This window comes from Spinacia oleracea, chromosome 3, assembly GCF_020520425.1.
Source record: "Spinacia oleracea cultivar Varoflay chromosome 3, BTI_SOV_V1, whole genome shotgun sequence".
Lineage (NCBI taxonomy): Eukaryota > Viridiplantae > Streptophyta > Magnoliopsida > Caryophyllales > Amaranthaceae > Spinacia > Spinacia oleracea.
Genome location: NC_079489.1, coordinates 90,977,242 through 91,000,595, shown reverse-complemented (window position 1 = coordinate 91,000,595; position 23,354 = coordinate 90,977,242). Strand labels below are relative to the sequence as shown.

The window sequence follows — 23,354 nt, the reverse complement described above, 5'->3', positions numbered from 1 at the left end:
AAATGGAGCAAGTGCCATGTATGAGCCAACAATTAAAAGGTCCACGTTGAGGGTATCATGGAGTATTATTCACCAAGTATAAGATTACATTACCACCTAACAGGCTAACACCATAATCAACAAAACAACTAAGCTAGTTCGTCCATATCAGAAGGAAAGTAGACGGAATCGATCGCAGGTATTGAATACCATCTCTCAATACTTTATCAACTAATCTAGTTGATATCCACAACCGCACATTCTTATGTAGGTGTTATAGACTTATAGATTCCCAACAACAAATTCACAATCATCATCACATTAGCCCTAGACTGTTAAACGTGAGCTAATCATCATCACATTATAACGTTAGCCCAGGTATTACGAAAAATACACATTCTGAAACACAAATAATAATTCAACCGCATTCTGAAACACAAAGAACGTTAGCTTTTCTGGGATTTGATCGAACAAAAAAGGTGATACCCAGAAAATTTGCACTGAATACATTTTTTTTTTTCTCACACTAGATTCCCTAAATCTCATTTTCTAATTCATTTCTCCTCCTTTTCCAAATAAAGTTGTACAAAAATTGGATTTGGACCGCCAATTGCCTCTTTTATCTCTCCTCAATTTCAAGTATTCCTTGATTCCTGCATTATACATAGCACTTTTATTCAATATCCATTTCAATTTTTTGCTGAATTTGCTATCCCTTGGAGTTGGAGATGACGGGTGGTGGACCGTCGTCGGAGGGTGGTGCCACCAAGAACATAATCTGTGACGCTGTCGCTGGAGCTGCCGCAGGTTGTTCTTTGTCCCTGCTCAATTTTACATTTTACATGAAATTGATTTGTTAGGTTTTTGTATACACTGACAGTTTTAATTAAACATTTGATCGTGTCAAAAGTTTATACGAGTAATTGTAAAATTGCAGGTGGAATTGCTGCAACATTTGTGTGTCCGTTAGATGTGATCAAGACAAGGTTGCAGGTTCATGGCCGTCCTGTGGCTTCTTCTACTTCTACTTCTACTTACAAAGGTATGTTAATTTGCAGGTTTAATGGTTTATATTGTTGTTAGAAATGGTTTATATGCACTTGATGGTTGAAAAGGAAGAAAGGGAAATGCTGCTATGTGCTCGAATTTATTGAAAAAGAGAGCACCCACTTGATTTGACTTTTGAGAATAAGGAGTAATTGTTGGTGTGTAAGTCATGTGTGTTGAATCTTTTGGGCCTTGTTCAATAAGGAGTAATTCACAGTAGAAGTTTGTTGAGCCTTGTTCAATGCGGAGTAATTCCACAGCATGTCATATGTGTTGAAGTCTGTTGAGCGTTGTTCATTACGGAGCAATTCCAGAGCAAGTAATGTGTGTTGAAGTCTGTTGAGCCTTGTTCAATACAGAGTAATTCACAGCTACTCTAAATGAATCTGAACGCTCCAGCTTTTAGCAACTGAAGGATGGTGTTGCTTCATCACATTCATGTGTATTGATTTATGGCTGACTAACTTTGGAAAATGAAATGATAAACATTGTAATCGTGAATAGCTTGACCAAAATTTAGGTAATTGTGATGTTATTGATATGATTTGAACACTAAATTGCATAGTAAATAATGGAACAGCAAAAGAGTGATGCATTTCGACAGGTCACATAAGGTGGGTGCCTTTGGTGGTTTAAAAAATGAAGTTTTGGGGCGTCATCTTTGTGTTGATATGCTGTTCTGGATAGCAGAGAACTGTATAACTGACCCATAAACAATAATAGCGACAAAGCCTTAGTCCCAAAATGATTTGGGGTCGGCTAACATGAATCGACATAAGAGATCGTCATTGTGACCAATCAAACTAGAAAGGAGCGAGAAGTTAAAAGAATAAACAAGGAAGAGGAAGACAATCTGACCCATAAACAATGTGATGTGTAATTGTTTATATTCCCATTTCTAAAGGTTCAATTAAGGGCTCATTTAGAGATAGTTTTTTTTTAGACTTGTAGCAAGACAACATATCCGCTGCTTTCCTGTCAAAAAAAAAACCAACATATCTGCTGCTCTAAAGGAGAATCCCCCCAATGTTCGAAGAGTACAAAGAGGCATTATCGCTGATAAACATATGTTTTATGCCATGAATTTATATAGAATTTGCAATGAAATTAATGAACACAATAGGAGTAAAAACAAAATTTGGAAATAACGGAGATTTGATTAAATTGGTGATCATCTATCCATTACATCTACCTACTTTTGGGAGGCGGAATTTCTCCTCTGGAATTCCTCCCTCTCTAATTTGATCTTTTTGAATGCCTTCCTTTATAAGCTTCTTTTCATATTCGATCACTCAGTAGACTAGACTAGACTGGACTATAGAGTTCTTTCTCCTCTAACTAACATGTCTGCGCCCTATGTAACTAACTTCAAGAGTAGTGCTATCCTTAACCATATTGCTCCTTCTATCATACGTTAGGGCAGCGTAAATCATGTAGATTCCACGCATTACACCCACCCGAAGTGCCACCTCATCCTCAAGATGGAAGCTTTGGAATAGGTGGGTGAAAGCTGAAAAATCTTCCCATTTTGCCTGTGTTCTGTTAGATTCAGCAAGCCAACTTCGTCCAGGTACGTCTGAGTTTCTTACTCCATGCCTCGATAATCGTATCAGAAGTCAAAAGCGAGTTGTGTAGGCAGTGTGTAGATATAAAGGCTCCTCCAATGGCTCTATGGCTCAAACATGGATGAATGATGTATCTTGGCTATAGATCGAAAATGCGGTATCGTTCGCGGTGTCTTGGTAACGAAAATGATGCGTTAGTCGCGGACCGTGTCGCGATTGTCGAGGTATGAATTTGAAATTTGAAAAAGAGTCCCCATGCCAGCCCCACTCGCCACCTACCCTAGTCCCCCTCCCCTAGATCGTACACGTGATATAATTAGATGAATTCCTTTGTCCACCTTCTCTCTCCTCTCTTGTTTCAGATGTGAAAAAGGAGTTCTCTACTCTATTTCAGTGAAGTTTCTCCAATTCATTCCTTTTTCCCTTTCTTTTTGTTGAAAACATGGGGAGTTCAGCTTAAACTAAGTAGATGTGAGGCTAATAACGTTTAATGCGGATAAATGGGTTCGGGTCGATTGAATCGACCAGGATCTCGCCGTTTTTAAAAACACCTTTACAAAATGGAGATGTAAAGATGTCGTCTTACATAGAGGGTTAGAGCGGGAGATATACATGGAGCAACCTAGAGAATTTGAGAGCAACTCTTAACCAAGCAATGTGTGCAAGTTAAATAAGACATTATATGAATAGAGATGGCACCAAGAGCTTAATATGGTAAGATAATAGATTTTCTTATTAAGAGAGATTTTTAGTTTCACCAACAAATTCAAATATGTTTTATAAAAAGTGAGTAGGTAAACTGGACATAGTGCTAGTTTATGCGGATGATATCATCATCACTAATACCCGATAAAAGTCACCACCAGTGTTACCCCGAACGTGGTACGTTGGCACGTTCCACGAACTGGGTTCGTTCGTCCCGGAACGTCCCGGTTCGTTGAATTTGTTGACCCGGAACTTTGAAAACCTAGATCTGGAAATTGAATGTGAAAAACAAGAAATCTTCTACAAGATGTTGGGGCTTTTGGTCGCGAGGTTGAGGCGAGTGTAGGGGAGTGAACATTGTCGTCTCCGACGTTTAGCTCGCCGGTCAAAGGCCGCTTCCAGGTAGAACTTTAAAAATGGAGCTTCTTTTAACTAGAAGACGAGGAAATGAAAGGTCCTCTTTCCCTTTTAAAAATGAAATAAATAATTTTAATAAATGGGAATCTTGGTTTCATTAATTCCACTTTCTCCCTCCCTCACAAAAAAAAATTCCACTTTCTCCCTCTTCCTTGTTTATTCTTTTAACTTCGTGCTCCTTTCTGGTTTGAGTGGTGACAATGACGATCTCCTACGACGATTCATGTTAGCCGACCCCAAAACATTTTGGGACTAAGGCTTTGTTGTTTTGTTAGAATCTTGGGAAAATCATAAAAAAAATTATTGGGAATCTTTAGTTTACTTTTCCACGTTACTTTTTTGCTGGGCAAATGATAAAGACTCTTTAGTTTATATTTTTATTTTTATTTTTGGGAAACCCACATGCAGTGGCGGAGAGCCAGGATTTCACCTTTGGGGGGACGGTTGATACAATAGGAGGCGATATAACAAAGTGCTTTAAGTACTTAATTAAATAAGTTATAGTATTAAATATGAAGTATAGTTATAATAAGAAATTATCAATGTGCAAAATCAAATTTAGAGTTAAATAAATAAAAGCACATAAAAAATGAGATCTAGAAACATGGGGTAAAAACAAAACTAAAAAAAGTTTACTATTTAAAGATGTAGAAACAGAAAAAAAAACCCACTAAAGAAGCCCCATTTTGCCAAAGGTTCACTAACTTCACAAAAGACTACCGCTGATCCAATGGAAGTTTTAAATTAGAGAGGATGAGAAGAAGAAAAAATGCCGGAAAGCTAGAGAAATAGCCGTGAAAGAACTCGAACCGCGCATCAATGACTCAACATAAACTCCTGGCAAGAATTCCAACCACTGGGGCAAGGCAACTTTGGTGATATTGTATACTGTTTATAGTATATTATATTCATTTCTGTTTTTACCTTGGAAAATTTGGTAATATTAATCCAAGCTTGGACCGATTTTATTTTATTAATCCCACCTACGACATATTTTTTAATAACCCCACATTTACTACCCAACGACTTTTATTGGCAATACTCTCTTTATCTTCTCCCTCATTATATTCAGTCATCATCATCAATTTAGCATCATGTCGTTGACTTTTTCACCGGTTACCGATCACTTAATCCCAATAAAAGTCGTTGGGTAGTAAAGGTGGGATTATCAAAGAATATGTCGTATGTGGGCTTAATAAAAGAAAATCGGCTAAAGGTTGGATTAATATTACCAAATTTTCCTTTTATCTTTGAGGGGACGGCTGCCCCCCCCAGCCCCCCTGTTTCCGCTAATGCCCACATGACTTTACTTTTTGACAGTACCATTTATTTATTATTTGAATGTATTTTACCTTTTTATCCTCTATTTCTTTTTAAATTCATACTTTAAAAATCAGATTAATTTCACTACTAATTTTTTTAAAAGTCCAACGTTCCGGGAACTCTAGAGGCGGCGTTCCGCGTTCCCGTTCCCGTTGCCGTACCACGTTCCGAAATGTCCCTCGGTCCATGTAACATTGGTCACCACCTTCCTAAACGAAGGACTTTAGAAAACTAAGACATGTTGATAAACCCGATGAAGGGTTATTTATATGTAACATAAATAAGCTCAAGATCTTCTGGATACTAGATAAATAAGAATGACCAAATCTGAACTCGGATGGAGGTTTGTGTTAAGTTATGGTTACCACAGGTGAGTATTTAGAGGATGTCACCATGTATAGGTAGTCTAGTCCACCTCATCTTTCATAGTCCACAGGGTATTATCAGGCGCTACATGAAGAAATCCAAGAATCCTCATTTGTATGGGATCACTAAATTCTAACGTACGTCGAACACACACTTAATGATGGCATACTTAATAAGAACGGTGGATTTGCAGAGTATGTGAATTGGTAAACCAATGTGATGCAGATTATGCTGTCGACCAGGACACCGTCAATCAACAACGGGTTATGTATTTATTTATGGATCAGGTGCAATCTCTTGGTACAGTAAGCGAAAACCTATACAACCTACTAAAACATCATAAGCCGGCTATGACGACCCAAGAGTGCAGGCGGCTTGTCCAACTATTACGATATCTGTATCTACTTGTGAACTTACTTAATCAATACATAATTTGACCATCAAAGATCAGTTGGTTTGGATTGAATCCAGTGTTTCAAGCTACGACGAAGCACATGGAAGTAAAATACCATTTTGTCCAAGAACAGGTACTATGGGGTAACATTCAGATACAACAACTACTAAATTTGAGTCCCAAATTGATTTAGGGTCGGTTAACATGAACCGTTATAAGAACCATTTGCGAAATGTGAAACAAGAAAAGTAAAAGGTGATGTTAAAGATAGTAAACACGTAAAATTGAGAAAGTAAAGGTGAGGGTAATGAGACACAAAAAATAGGAACAAGAAAATAAGTTTGTTTTGAAAAAGAAACACAAAAATGTTAACAAAAAGAAGAGAAGTTTGTAGTGGAAAATAGAAAAAGAAGTCATGTTGAGTATAGTATATCTCCTTCTATTCCGTCCTATCTAACGCCATAGTTTGTTCAATCCCTAATAACTCATATGAAGTACATAAGAACAAAACACTAGTTTAGCCAAGGGTTATGTTGGCATGAAGATTGATGAAATTTCAGAAAGTTCCCGGAATGACTACAAAGAACACATTAAGAAAAAGTGGTCTTTGGTGGGGAGTGTTAAAATTATCAAAACCCATTTTCTCTTCTCTAGAATACTCATCTATTATGATCTTCCGGGTTGAGTTAACTAAAAAAAATCTACCCGAAGAAAATTATTAACCGGAAAATACTAACCAACATTCTAGAAAGTGATCTAACTAATTAGTAGAAGTAGATGTCTAGTAATATCTTACCACCATATTATTAGCCTACATCAGTTTACATATATTTCTTGTAAGAGTTTTAATTAGTAGAATTAGATGCCTAGTAATATCTTACCACCATATTATTAGCCTACCTCAGTTTACATATAGTTCTTGTAAGATTTTCTTGCTTTGTAAGGACCGACTTAGGTTTAATATATTTTTAGTTAGATGAGTATTTAGTTGTTGTGGAAAATTAAAGTGTAACCAATTAAGTGTCGAGCATGATGTGTTCACTACTAGTGAGATCCCCACAGAGTAAGAATGTCATATAAAATTTTAAGGTATCCCAAAATTATTAGACCGTAATTCTTTCCTTTTAGAAAATCTTTTCTTCTTATAATCTATTTCTGCGGGTTTAATAAAATTACTTATTTACTATACACATGTTCTCGTCAGTACCGTAAAAACCACTCTATTTCTAGTCTCCAGTAGGTCTTGAATATCCTGAATGTCCCACCATTGGTGTATCATGGTACTCTTTCAGTAGGAAGGTAGATGGTGCTTGCTGCCAATTCCCTGTCTCAATGTCTTTCTTAAGCCTCTGTATCAAACTATCTTGCTGACTTTTCCAAGGTACCCACAAGTAATGATCAGGTTGCACATCTCTGTTTCTCGTCCAGATCTCCAGTGATGCAAGATGAAGCATCGGCCACCTGGTTTGATGCCCCAGGTTGACGGTGTATGTTAGAAGTAAACCCCATGAGACTACATAGTACATACCCATCTTTGATACATAAATCTCAGACCATACTTCCCCAGTAGATAATATAAGTTAAATTTAATGCACATACTTCAAGAACTATTTTATCTAGGAGATGATTCTTAACGAGCAGTTCTTTTCTGTATTGTAAATTGTAATATATGTCAAACAATTAAGTGCTTTCAGGAGCTTGAGATTGACCGTTAGGATCTACCAAAATCTGTTGAGATTCTCAGCTGCACAATCGATCTGGTTCTTATGAAATTAACTTTTATCCTGTCAGTCATATGCTGGTAAAACGATATTTTTTCGACAATGTAAGGTTAAATCTAAAGAACAAAGGGATAGAAACAATAATATGTTTCTAAAAGCTGCTCATTCCTGACACCCTAGTAAGATTTCAGGCTGACTGTCATGTTGGACGTCTTATAAACATGGATCTCATAAGTAAATGTGATATGTAGTAGGAACTGAGGGAGAAATGATCCCTACTGTATTTCTCTGAATCTGAACCAGATGACCAACAATAAAAGATCAACTCTTTGTCATTCTTATTTGCTTAAGTTGTTATCATGCTGTTGGTCTATTACTGTTTTCCTTAACTTTTGAATTAAATTTTGATAAATTTGTATTATATGTGAAGCAGGCAGTGTTGTCATTACAAGCCTCCAAGATATTGTTAAAAAGGAGGGGTTTCGTGGCATGTACCGTGGCCTTTCTCCAACAATTATTGCTTTACTTCCAAATTGGGCGGTATGGTTAAGTTTTGTTGAATTAGTATTTTGAATGAAACAGTTATAATAGTTTGTATACTTCTTGTCCACTACCTTCTCTCTCCTTTTCGGCTGGTGAAGGAGCTAGACGATGTTCCTTAAATTCAAGTTAGAGGAGTTTGATGTTTTTATTGAATTTGGTTTATTTGTTATTTAATTTATTGTTGGATCGCCTGATCAGTGATCTGAAGCATAACATGTTAATTAGAAAAGTTTCTCTCCTCTTTTAATTTTCTGGCATCCTATTGTTCAGTTTGCATTCTTCTTGCCCATTAGTAATCAATCCTTTCCTTGCTCATGAATGTTTGGCATGGTCATTCTGAACTATGAAGTGAGTTCTTGCCTTCTTGGTTGTATTTGTAGTAAAATTTGGTTGTGAGCACTGCCTTCTTGACAATTTACAAATCGGAACTGCATAGAAGTTGGCCTTCTTAGTTGTGAACTCAGGAGTCTTTGGGCAGAACATGTGATTAGGGACTATCTGTAACTTACAATACATTTAGACCCTGTTATGTTCGATAAGATCAGTTCAGGAATAATAATTCAGATAAAACAATTTCAGGAAAAATGAGGCTACCCAAGCTCCATCTACAACTTAAATAAGTTCTATTAAGTTTAGATAAGTTTACGTCAAATAAACTCAAATAAGTGAAAATTAGGTGAATAGAACTCACCCTTATTTTGGAGGCCAAAGTTCCTCTTAATGTGAGAATTGTTTTGTGGACCTTGAGTCCTTGACGTTGGGTAGAATCGACACTAATAATATGCTCTAGTGGAGAAGGAAATGTATGTCTATTTCACTGGACGTTTGCATGTTGTGTGGTGCAAATGGTGAATCTTGTTCGCGTGTCTTTCCTCATTGTGATATGGGAAGTTATACTTGGAGGGGGCTATTTGCTGTGCATGGGGATAATCAGGCTTTCCCCTGTAATATTTTGGGTCTTCCGCAAGTTCGCTTTTTGATTAGAATGGAATGCTTGTATTTCATCACAAATCCGCTTCAACTAGTCATTTTCTGGGGATAGAATAGTTTATTTAGCTTCTTTGTCGGCTGAGGCAGCTGGGGATTTAATAGTTAATTAGTAGGGACATTCAATAGAATTCAACGGAATTGGGCGGATAGTTTTTTTGCTGTTTTAAGGAAAACTTTCTGCTGTCTGCTCATTTATAAAACCTTTTCTTCATTAAAAAACATGTACAGTATTAGCTTTTATCTGATTTTGAATATGTATTTAGTTTACCTAATTTCATCGAGCAAATTAAGCATGAAATATAAGTCATTGCAACAAAGAAATTTGAAGCATGAAACGTTTTAAATCACATTGTTGTCGGCCGGTTTTAATATGCTTCTCTTTTTCCTGGTTAATGGATTTCAAGTCTTCAACCATAGCTACCTGAATTCACCTTTTTTGCATCAAAAGTTCTATATCTTTTAATCTTTTGCCAAATTCTTCCTGTAATTTATATGGAAACGATAATCCTGTCTCTTTATACCTTGTATTTACATATCTGTAAATGTTCAGTGAAATTTGCGCATGTAGCTAGGTTTTCAGGGACGGGAACCTGCTTAAGGTTCTTTTATGCTCCCAAAGTCAACCATCAGAACAGATCGCAGTTGTAAGTTCCTGCTTGTTTCTACAGAGGGCTGCTCTTTGTTTCCCATGATACAAAGTCAGTAAAATACCATAAGACAAACTGTAACAAAAATTGATATACAAAAATGTTATCTAACCCTCCTTGTAGGTAGATAACCACCAAAAGGTTTTCTATTGACTACCTTCTTTCCAATTGTTAGCTGATCCTTACCCAAAATGTATTGTATTGAATTATCAATTTTACACCGTATCACCATTATTTTGTTAGTAGAATGAATATGTTAGGTGGTCATGCCCTAAGAAACACTAAGAATAAGAAAATAGTGGGTGGGTGTAAGAAAAAGGTGGGCAAAGTAGGAGAGGGGTGATGAAATGTGTAATTATTGTGGGAAAACGATGTAAGAAAGCAAAATATGCTTGCCAAAAATAGAATTAAGTAGAAGTGGGGAGAAACAAAAATCACTCCTTCTTGGAAAAGTGGGTACTTGAAAAAAGAAAGAGAATAAGCTTTGCCTCAGTAGTTCACAAGATTTAAGTAGAATAGCTTTTTAAGTTCTTTGTGGGCTAAAGCAGTGGAGACTTTTCATAGTTACTCATGTAATCGGTTATTTTTGTTGAGGGAAACTTGTCCTAGCAATATTTCTTCTTATAAAGTTTCTTTATGAAAAAAAGATTCAAGTAGAGAAGAATTTGTTGAGGTTTTGATTTTGTTAATTTTCCAATCCAAGGTTTAATAGGTAAATACTTTTTAGCTTTTCTTTCAATCGAAAGTTTGATTGGGTCCAACTTTTCTTCCTTTATTTTTTATTTTTTAAAAAAGGAAAAAGAATTAGGCCCATACGTTATATGCGGAGTTGATTTTCCCCTAGGTACATTGGATACATGGCTTTTAAACATCTAAACTTCTGGGGGGTCTTGTAGTGTAGGAGCAAAATTTCTTATGTTTTTTTTCAAAATCCAACACGGTTACTAGAATTAGTTGATTGTACATTACATTGGTGTTTCTATCCATTTTTAGAGATATTTATAAAATATAAAATTAAAAATATACTAGGGAGTTGGATTTTGTGAAAACCACAAAGTGTTCCATTTAGACTGATATTGCAATTCCATATACAAAGGATTCTCCCTCCATATCATGAATTCATGATGCAAGGCATTCACGCTTTTCGATATCATAAAACCGGCTTTCATTTCTCTTTAATCGCGGAAAAATTATACTCGTAAAATATTTAATGAATTTTTTTTTTTTAAAAATATGATTTTGACAGTTTAGTTTTATCTATATATTCTGAGATAAACTAACAATCAAAGTGTATCTTATATCATATATAAATTTGCACATTCTAGATTGTGGTTATTTTTTTGGGGGGGGGGGGGGGGGGGGTGATGAGGATTTGTAACCAGGTAACATGGGGGCAAAGTTAATTCTTTAAAAAGCATGTGTGCCCCCATATAATGAAACCGAGGGAAAATATTTGCTAATTGGTTGTTACCTTAGTTATGCTTTCACAGAAGCTATCTGGTACATTTTGGAAGTTATGATTGTGTTTTAAAGTTCACTCTTGGTGTGTATATGTGTTTTAGCATACTGTGTTTGCTCACATCCAAAATTCTCCTACGTTTGGTTCGAAGAGAGTGATAATTGTGTAAATGTGACAACTCTAGGGCTCCATATGTTTTGAGAAAAGGGACAGAATGAGAATTTATGCGCTTTTGTCTTCTGTAGCTTGTCTGATTGGTGAGTGATAATTGTGTAAACGTGGCAACACTAGGCCATCGTATGAGTTGAGAAAAAGGACAGAATGAGAGTTGATGGACTTTTGTTTCTGTAGCTTGTTTAGTTGGCGTTACAATGTATCGATATTACAGTTTAGACATTTACGAAACCTATGTAATTGCCATTATTTATTCGTCATCTTTTTCTTCCTTTTTTTAAAGAAGGGGGTGGGTGGGGGTCCGGTTATACTCCCTCCGTTTTCTAGTTCTCATTTTTCTTTTACATCCGTTTTCTCTAAATATCTACTTAATTTTGCATTGTTCCTTATTTGGCCGTATTGTTTTCCTTTTACTCTCCGATGCTCCAATATGTGTCCCAATTCATCTTTTGCTCCCAAGAAAGGCCCAAAAGGCAAATGGGTGGTTCCTTTTCTTATTCTCCTTGGTTACTAGAGCTACAACAATTGAGTAGAGCTTTGGAATACGGAGGGAGTATGCCTAACGTTTCCCATCATTGCCGATGGGTGCACTTTCTTTGTGAGTTGTTTGCTAGTTGCTCATACAGTTACAAGTCTTTCAATAATCCACAATTTCGTACCTTATGTTTTGCCAATCATTTAGTGAATAAGAAGACTAACCTGGAATCAAGTATGGGTCTCATTTGTGGATATCAACGACGGTCTCTGCTTAGGAACTGTTTTGACTCATGACAATATTTTTATTGAATTTACTTTTATTTCATTAGATCTGGATTGGTTTTAGCACCAAAATCATGTAATTGTAAATGAACTTTCGTGTGAAAGAATTTTGACAGGTTGATGCTGATTGTTTTGGGTTTTTTTTCCTGTGATTTGTAAAATCCAATCTTATTGTCAGTGCAACACATCTTACTAGTGACTGACTCTCTGAGTTTCAATATGGAATTAGGGAATGGGGATTTCATGTACCAAAACCTATTGAGATTTTGGTCTTTATGTTACTTACAAATTACAAATATTTTTATAGTAGTTTTGGTATTGATATTTTTCATTTGGATCTTAAAGGCTTTCGTCGTTATTTATGAGATCAGTATTGTCGACATTAACTCGGTTTTTATTTTTCTCTTTCCCAACTAAGATTTGTCTATAAGCGGTACTGGCCTTTATGGTAATTGCTTGCAAAAATTGGTAAAGAATCAGATTTCATCCTAGATTTATTGAAATTCTTTATCTAATATCAAAAGAGTGAACTTGTTGCATCGATTCTTTATTTCTTTTTACTGACATTATATGCATCATCCATGTTAAATTCCCCATTTCAATATTTTTGTCTGTATGTGGAGAAACAGGGTTCTATCTTGTTCACACTTCAAAGAACTTTGTATGACATCTTTGTTAATTTCATATGTAGGTGTACTTTGCAGTTTATGAGCACCTTAAAGGTTTACTCCAGATGGATGGTTGGTTTTTCAGACACTTCTTTTGAAATAATTATTTGTTAACCAGTCTTTATAGTGGTTATTGTTTCTTTTAACTGAAGAAAATTGTTTCCATTTTTCTAGAGTATGTTAATGGGCAGCTGACAATTGGTAGAAATATGGTAGCTGCTGCTGGTGCTGGAGCTGCTACATCTATTGCAACTAATCCCCTGTGGGTAGTGAAGACCCGACTCCAAGTAAGTTGGATATTTGGTCTTATTCAGTTCAACGTGTTCTGAATCTGGCTAATACACTAAGCACATGGTTGCTCTCATTGCGCCGTGTATAAAAATTTTGTTGCTTAATGATTAGAATTTGAGCTTCTATATATCATATAATTTTAACCACAAATTAGAGACTATCACTAACTGAAAAATTGTTTTAATACCCCTAACTTTGATAGCCTTTCACTTGTATTCAGATAACCATTCATACTGGATTTACAGAAATTTTCCGGGAAATAAGAAGGAAAACAAAACCTGGAATTAAGCGGGGTCTTGTTCATATAACTTTTTACGTGGAGTCTTTGTTCAATAAACCACCTCTAAATGACAACCAAACACCGAAAGATATAGGTGGTTGTTTGGATGCGACCTGTCCGGGGTGCTTTTTAGAATCACACATTCACCTAGGGTGGTTTTTTGTAACTTTCCTTTTTTTTTGAGTTCATATTTTTCTCTAAGCATCAATGTAGGATGATTTAATAACCCTAGCACTGTCTTGCTAGCTTTGGATATTAGGTAGTATTGGCCTTTTAACATAGCATCACATCAGCTTAACCTTGATGATCCTTTACCACTTGGAAAATATTGGTGTGGCAAGCTAAAATCTCTAATGCGTATTCGATAAATGCGTAGTCCATTATTTTACTCCTTGGAGAAGACTGTTAGAAAATGCTTAGGATAGTGGTATATGCATAGATGAATTATTTTTTTTCGAAAATATTTTTCATTTGTTCTTTTGGCTTTGGGATATAATAGACTAAGTAAAAATTGCTTTCAAAACCTTTTCGCTTCCTTTTCATAAAGTACAAGATGATCGCCTGTTATCGCTTATGGGTCAATTGTAGACAACCTCTTTGCAATTGCAGGGGTAAGGTTGCGTACGTCTGACCCCCTTAGCCCACTTGTTACGTGAGCCTCTTTGAAGGCAATGGGGTAATGATAATGATAATGATGATTTGATAATCGTTTTTAACTATACTTCCTCCACCCACTTTTAAGGAATTCGCTCGAAATACGCTAAATCGTACACCTATCAAAGATAAACCTAAGGTTCACCAATTAAAATATAGCTAGGGAAGCCAAGATCGAACCCACACGGAAACAATGTTCTTTACTATTATCAACAAAAGGTCTAGATTAAAAGTAACCCTGCAATTTGGGATTTTTATGATTAAACTAAGACACAAAATAAACAAGGGGAATATCAATAATAAAAGGTTTAGGGCAACGGTTCATCACAAATGCAATCAGATAATACTACCTAGATCGGCAAGTTCTCTCGAATCGAAATCTCCCTTAGAACAACAAACTAGCACGTTCTCGGGATTTACTAGAATAATTGCAAGTCCAAAACATCATATTTATATCTTTTGGCACATAATCTAATATCTCATACTTAATCAGAACAGTCCGGCCGAACAAGATTTTCAAGCGATAAAAATAAACCATAGGAAGTAGCAATAAACCAACAATCAAAAGAAACTCACAAACAATCGGGCGGCCACGCCTAACTGCTGTATTTTAGGATTATGTTTTCCTAAATAAAACAATCGGGCGACATAGTTTCATCCGGTTTGGGCTTTTGGCTCTTTGCGGCCACGCCTAACTTTTTGGGCTTCGGGAAAGCTCATAGAATGCCTTAGAGTTGGTTGTAATGTGCTCAATGACCCACAAAGCTCCCGTAGTGGTCCAAGTTGTGGAAAACGCGCGATTAACGCTGAATAGCGCATTTGAAATCAATGTTTAACAAGGGACGGGGATAAAAATCATATATAAAATGCACAAATCAAGTACACTAATTATCCTTTATAATTTAGGAAAAGTTGACACTACCAATCCCAACAGTGGGTAGTCTTCTTTAAAAGGTCCCAACATTCAATTAACGAGGAGTTGTCCCAACTTTTGAGGGTGTATTTTAATCAGGTTTTGTAACCTACAACTTGCAAAACAAATTATCTTTTTAAAAGCTTTTTGCAGTTTTTTTGGTCCCCCCCTCCATTTAATTTTCCGCAATTTCAGGGTGGTAAGGAGGGGCCTGGTAGCTTTTTACGAGGAAGGGGCGGTTTGGGTGCTTGGGGTGAGGGTGGGCTGTGGTGGCTTAGTTGATGGGGGCGAGGGTGACGGTGGGCCGGTGGGGTTGTGAATTAGTGATGGCTTGGTGGATAAGGAGAAGAGGGGTATAAGTTTTTACAAAAAAAGAACAAAAAATGTTAAGAACCAATTAGATGCTGACATTTGTTATGTTTTACCTGCTAAACTGGTTAGATGAGGTTGAGGACTTATATACGAAACCCCTTAAATTTTGGACTGCCTTTAGTTAATTCAAAGTTGGAACCTTTTGAGAAAAAACCCCTCATATAGTTGGGACTAGTTGGTAGTCAGTTTTTCCTACAATTTATACCATGGGTGAGAACAATCATCTGACAATGATACTATTTATCACATCTCAGGAAAAAAGTAGAGAGTACCATGAGAAATTTCATAATTTGACTTACTAGATATGAAAGGTTGCATTTTATTTAAGACATCCCAAATGAATTGTGCCTTGTTAAAGTGGACAGAGGGAGTACTATGATTTAGAAAATAGCTTCTTGATTTTCATGCTTCTAAAATTGAACATAGTTTTTCATGATAAGGATATTCAAGTTTGTGTTGTGCTCTAGAACAATGCTGGTAGTAATTGGTAAGATGTGTGAAGATCTATCATGTTAAAGTTGGTATTTATGGTACTTCGACATCCCGGTTGACCGGGATGACGCCATGACGCTTTGAGAAGTGTCGACAACACCTGTGTCGGAAAAATGATCCTAAGTCAAGTGTCGACGTGGGAGAAGAGAAAAAAAAGAATAAAAAAGTTGAAAACACTGCCTCTTCTTTTTCTTTTTTAATGTGATATACTCTGTACTCCGTAGCTCATAGTTGTACATCATATTTTTCCTTGTTTTTATCTCCCTAGGTGATTTTATTTCTATAATATTTTTATTTTATAATTAACTTTTTTTATGAGAAAAAATGTCAAGAAATAATTTTTCTGACGCTTTATCGGATAGCCGTGTCTAAAGAACTAGTCAAGAACTCAAGCTATTACTTTGACCATGTCTACAAAATTTTGGATCACTTGCCAGTTGTTAGACATGACATCTAAATCTGTTTTCGAGCAATGTAGGTTTGTATCCATCTTGAATTTGAAACTACAATTAATATGAGGTAGCATTGTGCTTCATAAACCTACTCCGAATTTGATTTAGGTGTACATCGGCATTTGGTCTGTGCAAGTAGATGAACTGCAGCAGTTCATAAGTAATCACATGTTCTTAGAGTACAATCATTTCAACACTTAAATTATCTTCGAAACAAATCTTGGACGGTACTCCCTCTGTCCCTAAAGATTGTCCCATTTTCTCCAAGACACGACTAAAACGTAAATATCTCTAATTCTACACGCGTAAAAGAAATTTAAAGGTTGATATTCCAAATATATACATTGAAACGAATCTAACACGACCCCACATGAATATTATTTCTTATAGGTTAATGAGAATTCATGGTCAAAGTTTTCAAAGTTTGACAAAAAAAATTGCAACTGGCCAATCTTTTAGGGATAGAGGGAGTATATTTTATCTTACGACTTAAAGCAGATAAGAAAATCAGTATGAACTATTAGGATTACACAAGCCCATACCATCTATAGGATAATATCAAACACCCATAATTTTATTGCTCAAGGCTCGCATTACCACTCATGCAGAAGATATCTCGAACTGTCACGTGTCTTATACCTTCTTCAGTTCTTCGTTACACGTACAGCAGTTGAGAAGCTTAGGGGAATTTACCCAAAAACTAGATAGTTACTATTCTGTAAATGCATAAATTAGAGTTGTGTTGTGTGAGTAAACCTTCATGTTTTATCAATTATTGAACTAAGTAGGGCCTTTTTATATAATACGTAATCCATAATTTCTAGCTTCTATATTGGTTTTTTGAAAAATATGTACGAAGAAGTTATCCAGAAAAGGAAAATGTGTTCCAACCAGTGTTACCTTATTCGCTGTTTGAGATTGGGTTTGGAAACACAATTGCTACCTAATTTTGTTGAATTACCCTAAAAGCGTACCACCAGCCAGTGGTGATTGAAATTTAAGCCTGATCAAGTTTGGATCATATGTTTTTTCAGATAAGATTTGATAATATATTTAATTTTGATGGGACCTACTTTTGTCCGTTTCAGACACAGGGAATGAGGACGGATGTAGTTCCATATAAAAGCATGCTTTCTGCGTTAACAAGGATAGCTCGTGAAGAAGGAATCCGAGGACTGTACAGGTAATATATAGATTAGTAGAAGCAATATTCTACTTCTTTGTTTCGTATGTCTCAACAGAAGCAATTACCAGTGTCACTTTATCTTTTCTGTCTCAAAATGATTTCAGCTTCATGTGAAAAGTGGTCATATATTATGCTTGGGCTTCTAAATTCTATTCCTGTATTAACTTCTTGTATTCTACATGCTGGCTAGTGGCTTCACTACGAAACTGCAAAACCCCTTGTTTTGGAGGTTGTTTTAATTTTTAAGGTATAATAAATTGAAACTTGAATGATGTCGCTAGTGACAGTAATAGTCGCAAGCTTCAATAGGAATTGTGTTGTGTGTGTGTGTGTGTTTTCACAAGTTTCTTTGTCCTCTAACTTGTTGTGGGACAAATTCACTTATTTAGGGACTCAGCATCATTATGGGCTAAGGCGTCTGGGGCTTTAGAGTTACTTGATAGGGGAGGTTCAACGAAATTGGGTTAATCTGTAATTCCTAATTTTTTCTGTTCAGTGAACAGCTAGTCCTCATTTCTTCTCCCTTTTCAGCTGTTAGTGCAATCCTTTTTTTCTTATATAAAAGAAACTATTGAGATCCATAATGTTTTTTCCCATTCGGAATGCAGTTGAAAGATTCAGTGTTCTCTGGATTTAGATCATATTGGCCTGAATCAACATGACTCATATAGTTATAGGTCTACTCTTATGTGTTTGGAGTAAACGTCATTGTGTCTAGGATTACAGGATTAGTGTAAACAGTTTCTCTATTATCAAAAAGGTTGTGCAGAGTTGCAGACATCTGACCCTCCTAGCCTAAATAGGATGCTCTTTAAAAGCATTGAATAATGTTAACGTGTAAACTATTTGTTCTTATGAAATGAGATCACAATTTTAGTAAGGGTGGATTTTTCCAGATTTGGGATGAATCGGATGATAGTGTCTTCTTTACAGTCATGTTTATCTGGTTAGCCTGTCAATCACTTATGATTTAATAATAGGTTGAGTTTGTTCTGTGACCTTTTTCCTGTCAGGTAGATATGTTTAGTACTGTTTCATTTAGACATGGCAACTGGGGCAGGTCGGCAATTGGCTGAATTTGGCAGGGGCCACACAACACTGGCACAAGTAAAGGTCAGGGTGTGCAAGTGTATTGTGTAACGTGTCGAAGTGTCCGAGTCGGCAATTTTGTGAAAAAATGTCATGATTTTGGCCCAAAAATGAAGTGTCGAAGTGTCTATACCCATGTCCGATTGAAGAGCGACATGGATACTCGAGGTAAAATGAAGAGTCAAAATAACATAACTTAAACCATTTAGATAAAACTTGTATGGCTTGTTCTTAATTTATAGAAAAATAAGATGCCGACATATGTTACTTCGATACCCTGGTTGACCGGGGTATCGGGTGTTGACACGACATGACACGCTACAAGTGTATGGGGAAGTGTCGACACCCGTGTCGGAAAAAGGATCCAATGTTTGAGATCGGAGGAGAAGAGAAAAAGAGAATCAAAAGGTTCAATATTGCCTCTTCTTTTTTCTTTTTTACTTTTATAACCCATATGAGATACTCTGTAGCTGCATATTTTTTCCTTGTTTTTATCTCCCTTGTTGATTTTATTTCTATATAATTTTCTTTTATAATTAATACTCCCTCCGTATTTATTTAAGGGATACACTTGCCTTTTCCGGGCGTATTTATTTAAGAGATACACTTGCCATTTTTAGTAACTTATAAACCCCACCATCTAATTAAATAATCTATCTGCACCCCACCCCCACCCCCACCCCCTAAAATGACATGGTCCCCCATTTGTTTTACTTATTAAAATATCTACCCAACTTCACTTTTTTTATTACTTTATTTCATTTAATTCTTTTTCTAAATACCCGTGTCCGGCCAAGTGTATCTCTTAAATAAATACGGAGGAAGTATTTGTTATGAAATGTCAGAAAGAATTTTAGCGCCACTTTATAGGATAACCATGTCTAAATAACTAGTCAAGACACTCCTTAGACAGTGTTTGTAAAATTATGGATGAGAGTGTCGGATCTTCAGTCACCTTGTGGGACATGGCACTTAGATTTGTGTCTGAGCAACATATATGCCTACGTATCCTTATACTACCTTTTTCCTTTTGTTCTGCATACTTCTACTTTATCCGTTTATTGGCAATAATTTTTTATAGTTCTCCCTTACCCCATGCAACCTCCTTACTTACTCAACAACTTCTCATTGTTTGGGCCCAATTTCAATTTCTTCCCACCTTTTTGTTCTCTCTATTCTTGACTTAATTTGTGCAATAAATGTCAAGAACATTTTGAAATGGAGGTAGTCTAATTGGAATCAATGCCAACATAGTTCTAATTTTAGAATTTGTTAAAAGTTATTTCATCAGTAATGACTATGTATTACCCTATACAGTCTATAGAGTATAGTATACTGCTCCCTCCTGAAAGTTCTTTATGCTTTCCGTTTAAATCCGTTCTTGAAAGTTCTTTAGTCTTTATATTCTACTTTATTCCATTTTTTGCATATAAATTTTACATTTATTTCCTCATTTAACCCAGCACAATATGCACCTTGCAATAGCTTATTATTGGAGTCCACCACAAGTTACACACTCACAATACTTTGATATTAATGTTCACCCACTTACGTTGTTGGACAATTTATAGCCACTTATTTTCCCATTTGTTATCCCCACCATCATATGTCATCAAAGTTCCTTAATTAACATGCAATTGGTAAGCGTAAAGATCTTTCGGGAACAGAGGTAGTAGATTATAGACTACTTTATAGAGTTTACGGAGTAAAAGTTAAATCTGGAGATTTATATGGAAGTTGTCTAAACTTCAGATGATAGGCCAATGAAATCAGTTACGGAGTTTCTATTAACATAAACATTCTATGGCTTGGTGATCATGTTACATCAAACTTGTGTGCATAGAATAATATCCTCCCAACTCCGTGACTTTAAATAAAACTTGTTACATCACTAATTACATAGTACAGTGTATATGTTAACTCATTGTATTAATTAAGAATTGGGAACTTCAATATTAATGTATTAGATCATAATTATCAATTGTTTACCAATCCCACTCTATATAAGCTAATAAGGCCATTAAAATGGTTTGTATTTTAGTGTCATAACTTTCATAAAGTTTGTTTTATAAGTTAACTCTAATATTGTTACTTCCTCCATTCTTATTTTGTTGACACGTTTCTATTGTCACGTTTTCCGATGGTGCATCTTTGATCACTAATATCTTTAATTATGTAAAAGAGAAAATAATAGAAAGTTAATGTTTTGAAAATATTATCGAGATGAATCTAATAAGATCCCACATGACTATATTTACCTTACGCATAAATCACAAAAGCTGGCAAAGAGGGTGTCTTAATAGTGCTAAAGTCCGAATGTGTCAACTAAATAAGAATGGAGGAAGTATTACTTTGGAATTAAAACACTTCGGCGTATGATAGGGCCAAGGTTTAAGGGGTTAATGGTGGATTGGCATCCAAAGTGCGTAGCCAGGGGGTCTGATTTGGTCAGCCAGGTGTGCTGCTGTTGGGTGGGCTGGTCTAGGTTGGTGAGATGGGCCAATCTGGGTGGGTCATATGAGTCGGGTGGGCTGAGGCAGGTTGGCCATGTTAACTGGGTGTGGCGAAGTGGGATGGGTTGGAAAAATTGGACCCGCAGCACAGTCAAGGCAGACTTCATGTTGTGTCAGGTCGGATCCGGTTCAGTCTCAGCTGACCCGCTAGCTGTGCTGGGTCTGTGCGACCCGGCCCAGTGGTCATGTCTAGAATCAGTTGAAGTTGGTGAAAACCAAATTACTCAATGACTTGAGGACCACGTGGAAAATTTGGTTTTTGAAGTTGCCTATTTGGCTTATTGTAGAACATATCGTTCATCCATCATGTGTTTAACCAAAATACATGGACTTTTTGGATTTTTACTTCTTGATACTGAGTTGTTGGTTTGAACAGTGGGCTTTTGCCTTCATTGGCAGGAATAAGTCATGTCGCCATCCAGTTTCCTGCGTATGAAAGAATTAAGTTCTATTTGGCGAGTAGAGGTACTACAAAAACTTCTCTTAGAACCATTTTCATTTTAGTACGATTATTTCCTGTACTGTTGAACTTGATTTATTTATTTAATTGCAGAAAACACTACAGTTGACAAGCTAAGTACAGGAGATGTTGCAATAGCTTCTTCATCGGCTAAGATTGTAGCTTCAATGTTGACTTATCCCCATGAGGTTTACCTCCGATTCCAATCCCTATATTTATGCACTAAAGCAAAGTACCTGTTGTCTTACGTTTTATAGCTTTATCAGGTTGTGCGTTCTAGGCTTCAGGAGCAAGGGCAAGTTCGTAATCGTGAAGTTCATTATTCTGGGGTTGTTGATTGCGTCCGTAAGGTTTTCCAAGCTGATGGTCTACCTGGGTTTTATCGTGGATGTGCAACTAATCTAATGAGAACTGTCCCAAATGCTGTCATTACATTTACTAGTTATGAGATGATTAATAGGTTTTTGACGCAAGTAGTAACTCCTCCAACAAAGACACCATTAGCCCAATCTAAAATTGAAAGATCATAGCAAGCCTCTCTGTAATGCAAAGGGTAAAAAAGAGAATGGCTGCGGTTCTGAGCACTCACATGACCAATCTAGTAGTATAGAACCATCCATCCCTCTGAGTAAAGATCAGTTGACTGCAAGATAATGATAGTTTCAACTCTGTAATGCAGGAAAGAAACATTTTCCAGTATAGAAAGTAAAACAGAAAACAGTTAAAATTGAGGAACAGTTTCAATTTGACAATGAGAATATTTCTCTTTGGATGAATTGTGTTATTCTGCTGGCAGGGAAGCCCTGGTTGAGTTTATATTTGTACTGGATTCCGACTGATGCATAGTTCGCTGAATCCCTGTAAGTCTTCTGTGTATATGATGATGAAGAAATCACATAGAACCATGTAACATATGTTCGGCTTAAAACATTAAGTCTGGCATTCATGTATGTTCGTTTATTGTGTTTGAGCACTTGCACATATGCGGATAGTTTGTTTTATGCAACGTCTTGAAAGTACCTTCAGTCTGAGTTTAACATTTTGCTTGGTTTCCGATGTTGGAAAATTTCTACTTCGTATTAACATTCTTGCTTCATGTTAAATGTTGGAGATTTTCTACTTTATTTTGGTAAAGGGAAGGTATGTGAAATCTTACTTAGCTGACAATACTTGCATAGTATTGCGTTTGTACATGAGATTTCAAAAACAGTTTCACTTCAGAGACTTGACCCTGATGTTGGTAATCTTTTTCATTAAAAGTTGACATTTCATGCAAGATTTCTGCTATGATGAACCTTTAGTTCAAAACGGTAAATCTGGAAATTCAGAACAGGCATATCTGTTCAATGTTAATGTTGATAGAATTAGTGAATGAGCCTTCCTACGTTGTTGTTGATATAAATATATGATTATGCTGTTGTCTGTTGCATATAGGAACGGACTGATATTTTTTCGCATCCACCACCTTCCTTTGTTTTTTGACATCGAGTTTCAGTCCCAACCTTCAATAGATCCTTCTTTCTTGGTTTGTTTTGTTTTGTTATATACTTCGTTGTAAACTTTGTTAACTTTTGTAATCAATTTAGAATTAATTTGTTGACTATTTTCGGAATGTTATTATAAGCTTAGCTATATGTTGCTGTATATTAATTACAGTGTGTTTACACGAATTTTCTAGTCCAGGCAAATAAGATAGAAAATAATGTAAAAAAGTAATTTTATTAATATTTTAATGTTTGGGTACAATCTCTGTATTTGACAGTTTACAAGAAAATAAACTAAGTCCTCTGATTCTGTTCCGCAACTGACGGTGACACGTGTATGACACCTGGATTTGGTTTTGGGTGATAGTCGTCTGATGACGTCAACCTGAGTTTGAGTTTAGAGTGACAGTC

General features: G+C 36.1%; 1 protein-coding gene across 2 annotated transcripts; it reads left to right on the top strand.

Moving 5' to 3' along the window:
* The first annotated feature begins 296 nt into the window (after positions 1-296).
* Positions 297-22,484, top strand: LOC110801053 (nicotinamide adenine dinucleotide transporter 2, mitochondrial). Of its 2 annotated transcripts, none has more exons than XM_022006366.2 (9): positions 297-786; positions 917-1,021; positions 7,948-8,057; positions 12,781-12,829; positions 12,932-13,044; positions 17,300-17,394; positions 21,376-21,464; positions 21,553-21,647; positions 21,726-22,484. In XM_022006366.2, the coding sequence occupies exons 1-9, from the start codon at positions 708-710 to the stop codon at positions 21,987-21,989; spliced, it is 999 nt and encodes a 332-aa protein (XP_021862058.1). In that variant the 5' UTR covers positions 297-707; the 3' UTR covers positions 21,990-22,484. The 2 variants fall into 2 exon arrangements, with proteins under 2 accessions (XP_021862058.1, XP_021862059.1); XM_022006367.2 differs by having other exon boundaries at positions 299-786; positions 7,951-8,057.
* The last annotated feature ends 870 nt before the right edge of the window (positions 22,485-23,354 follow it).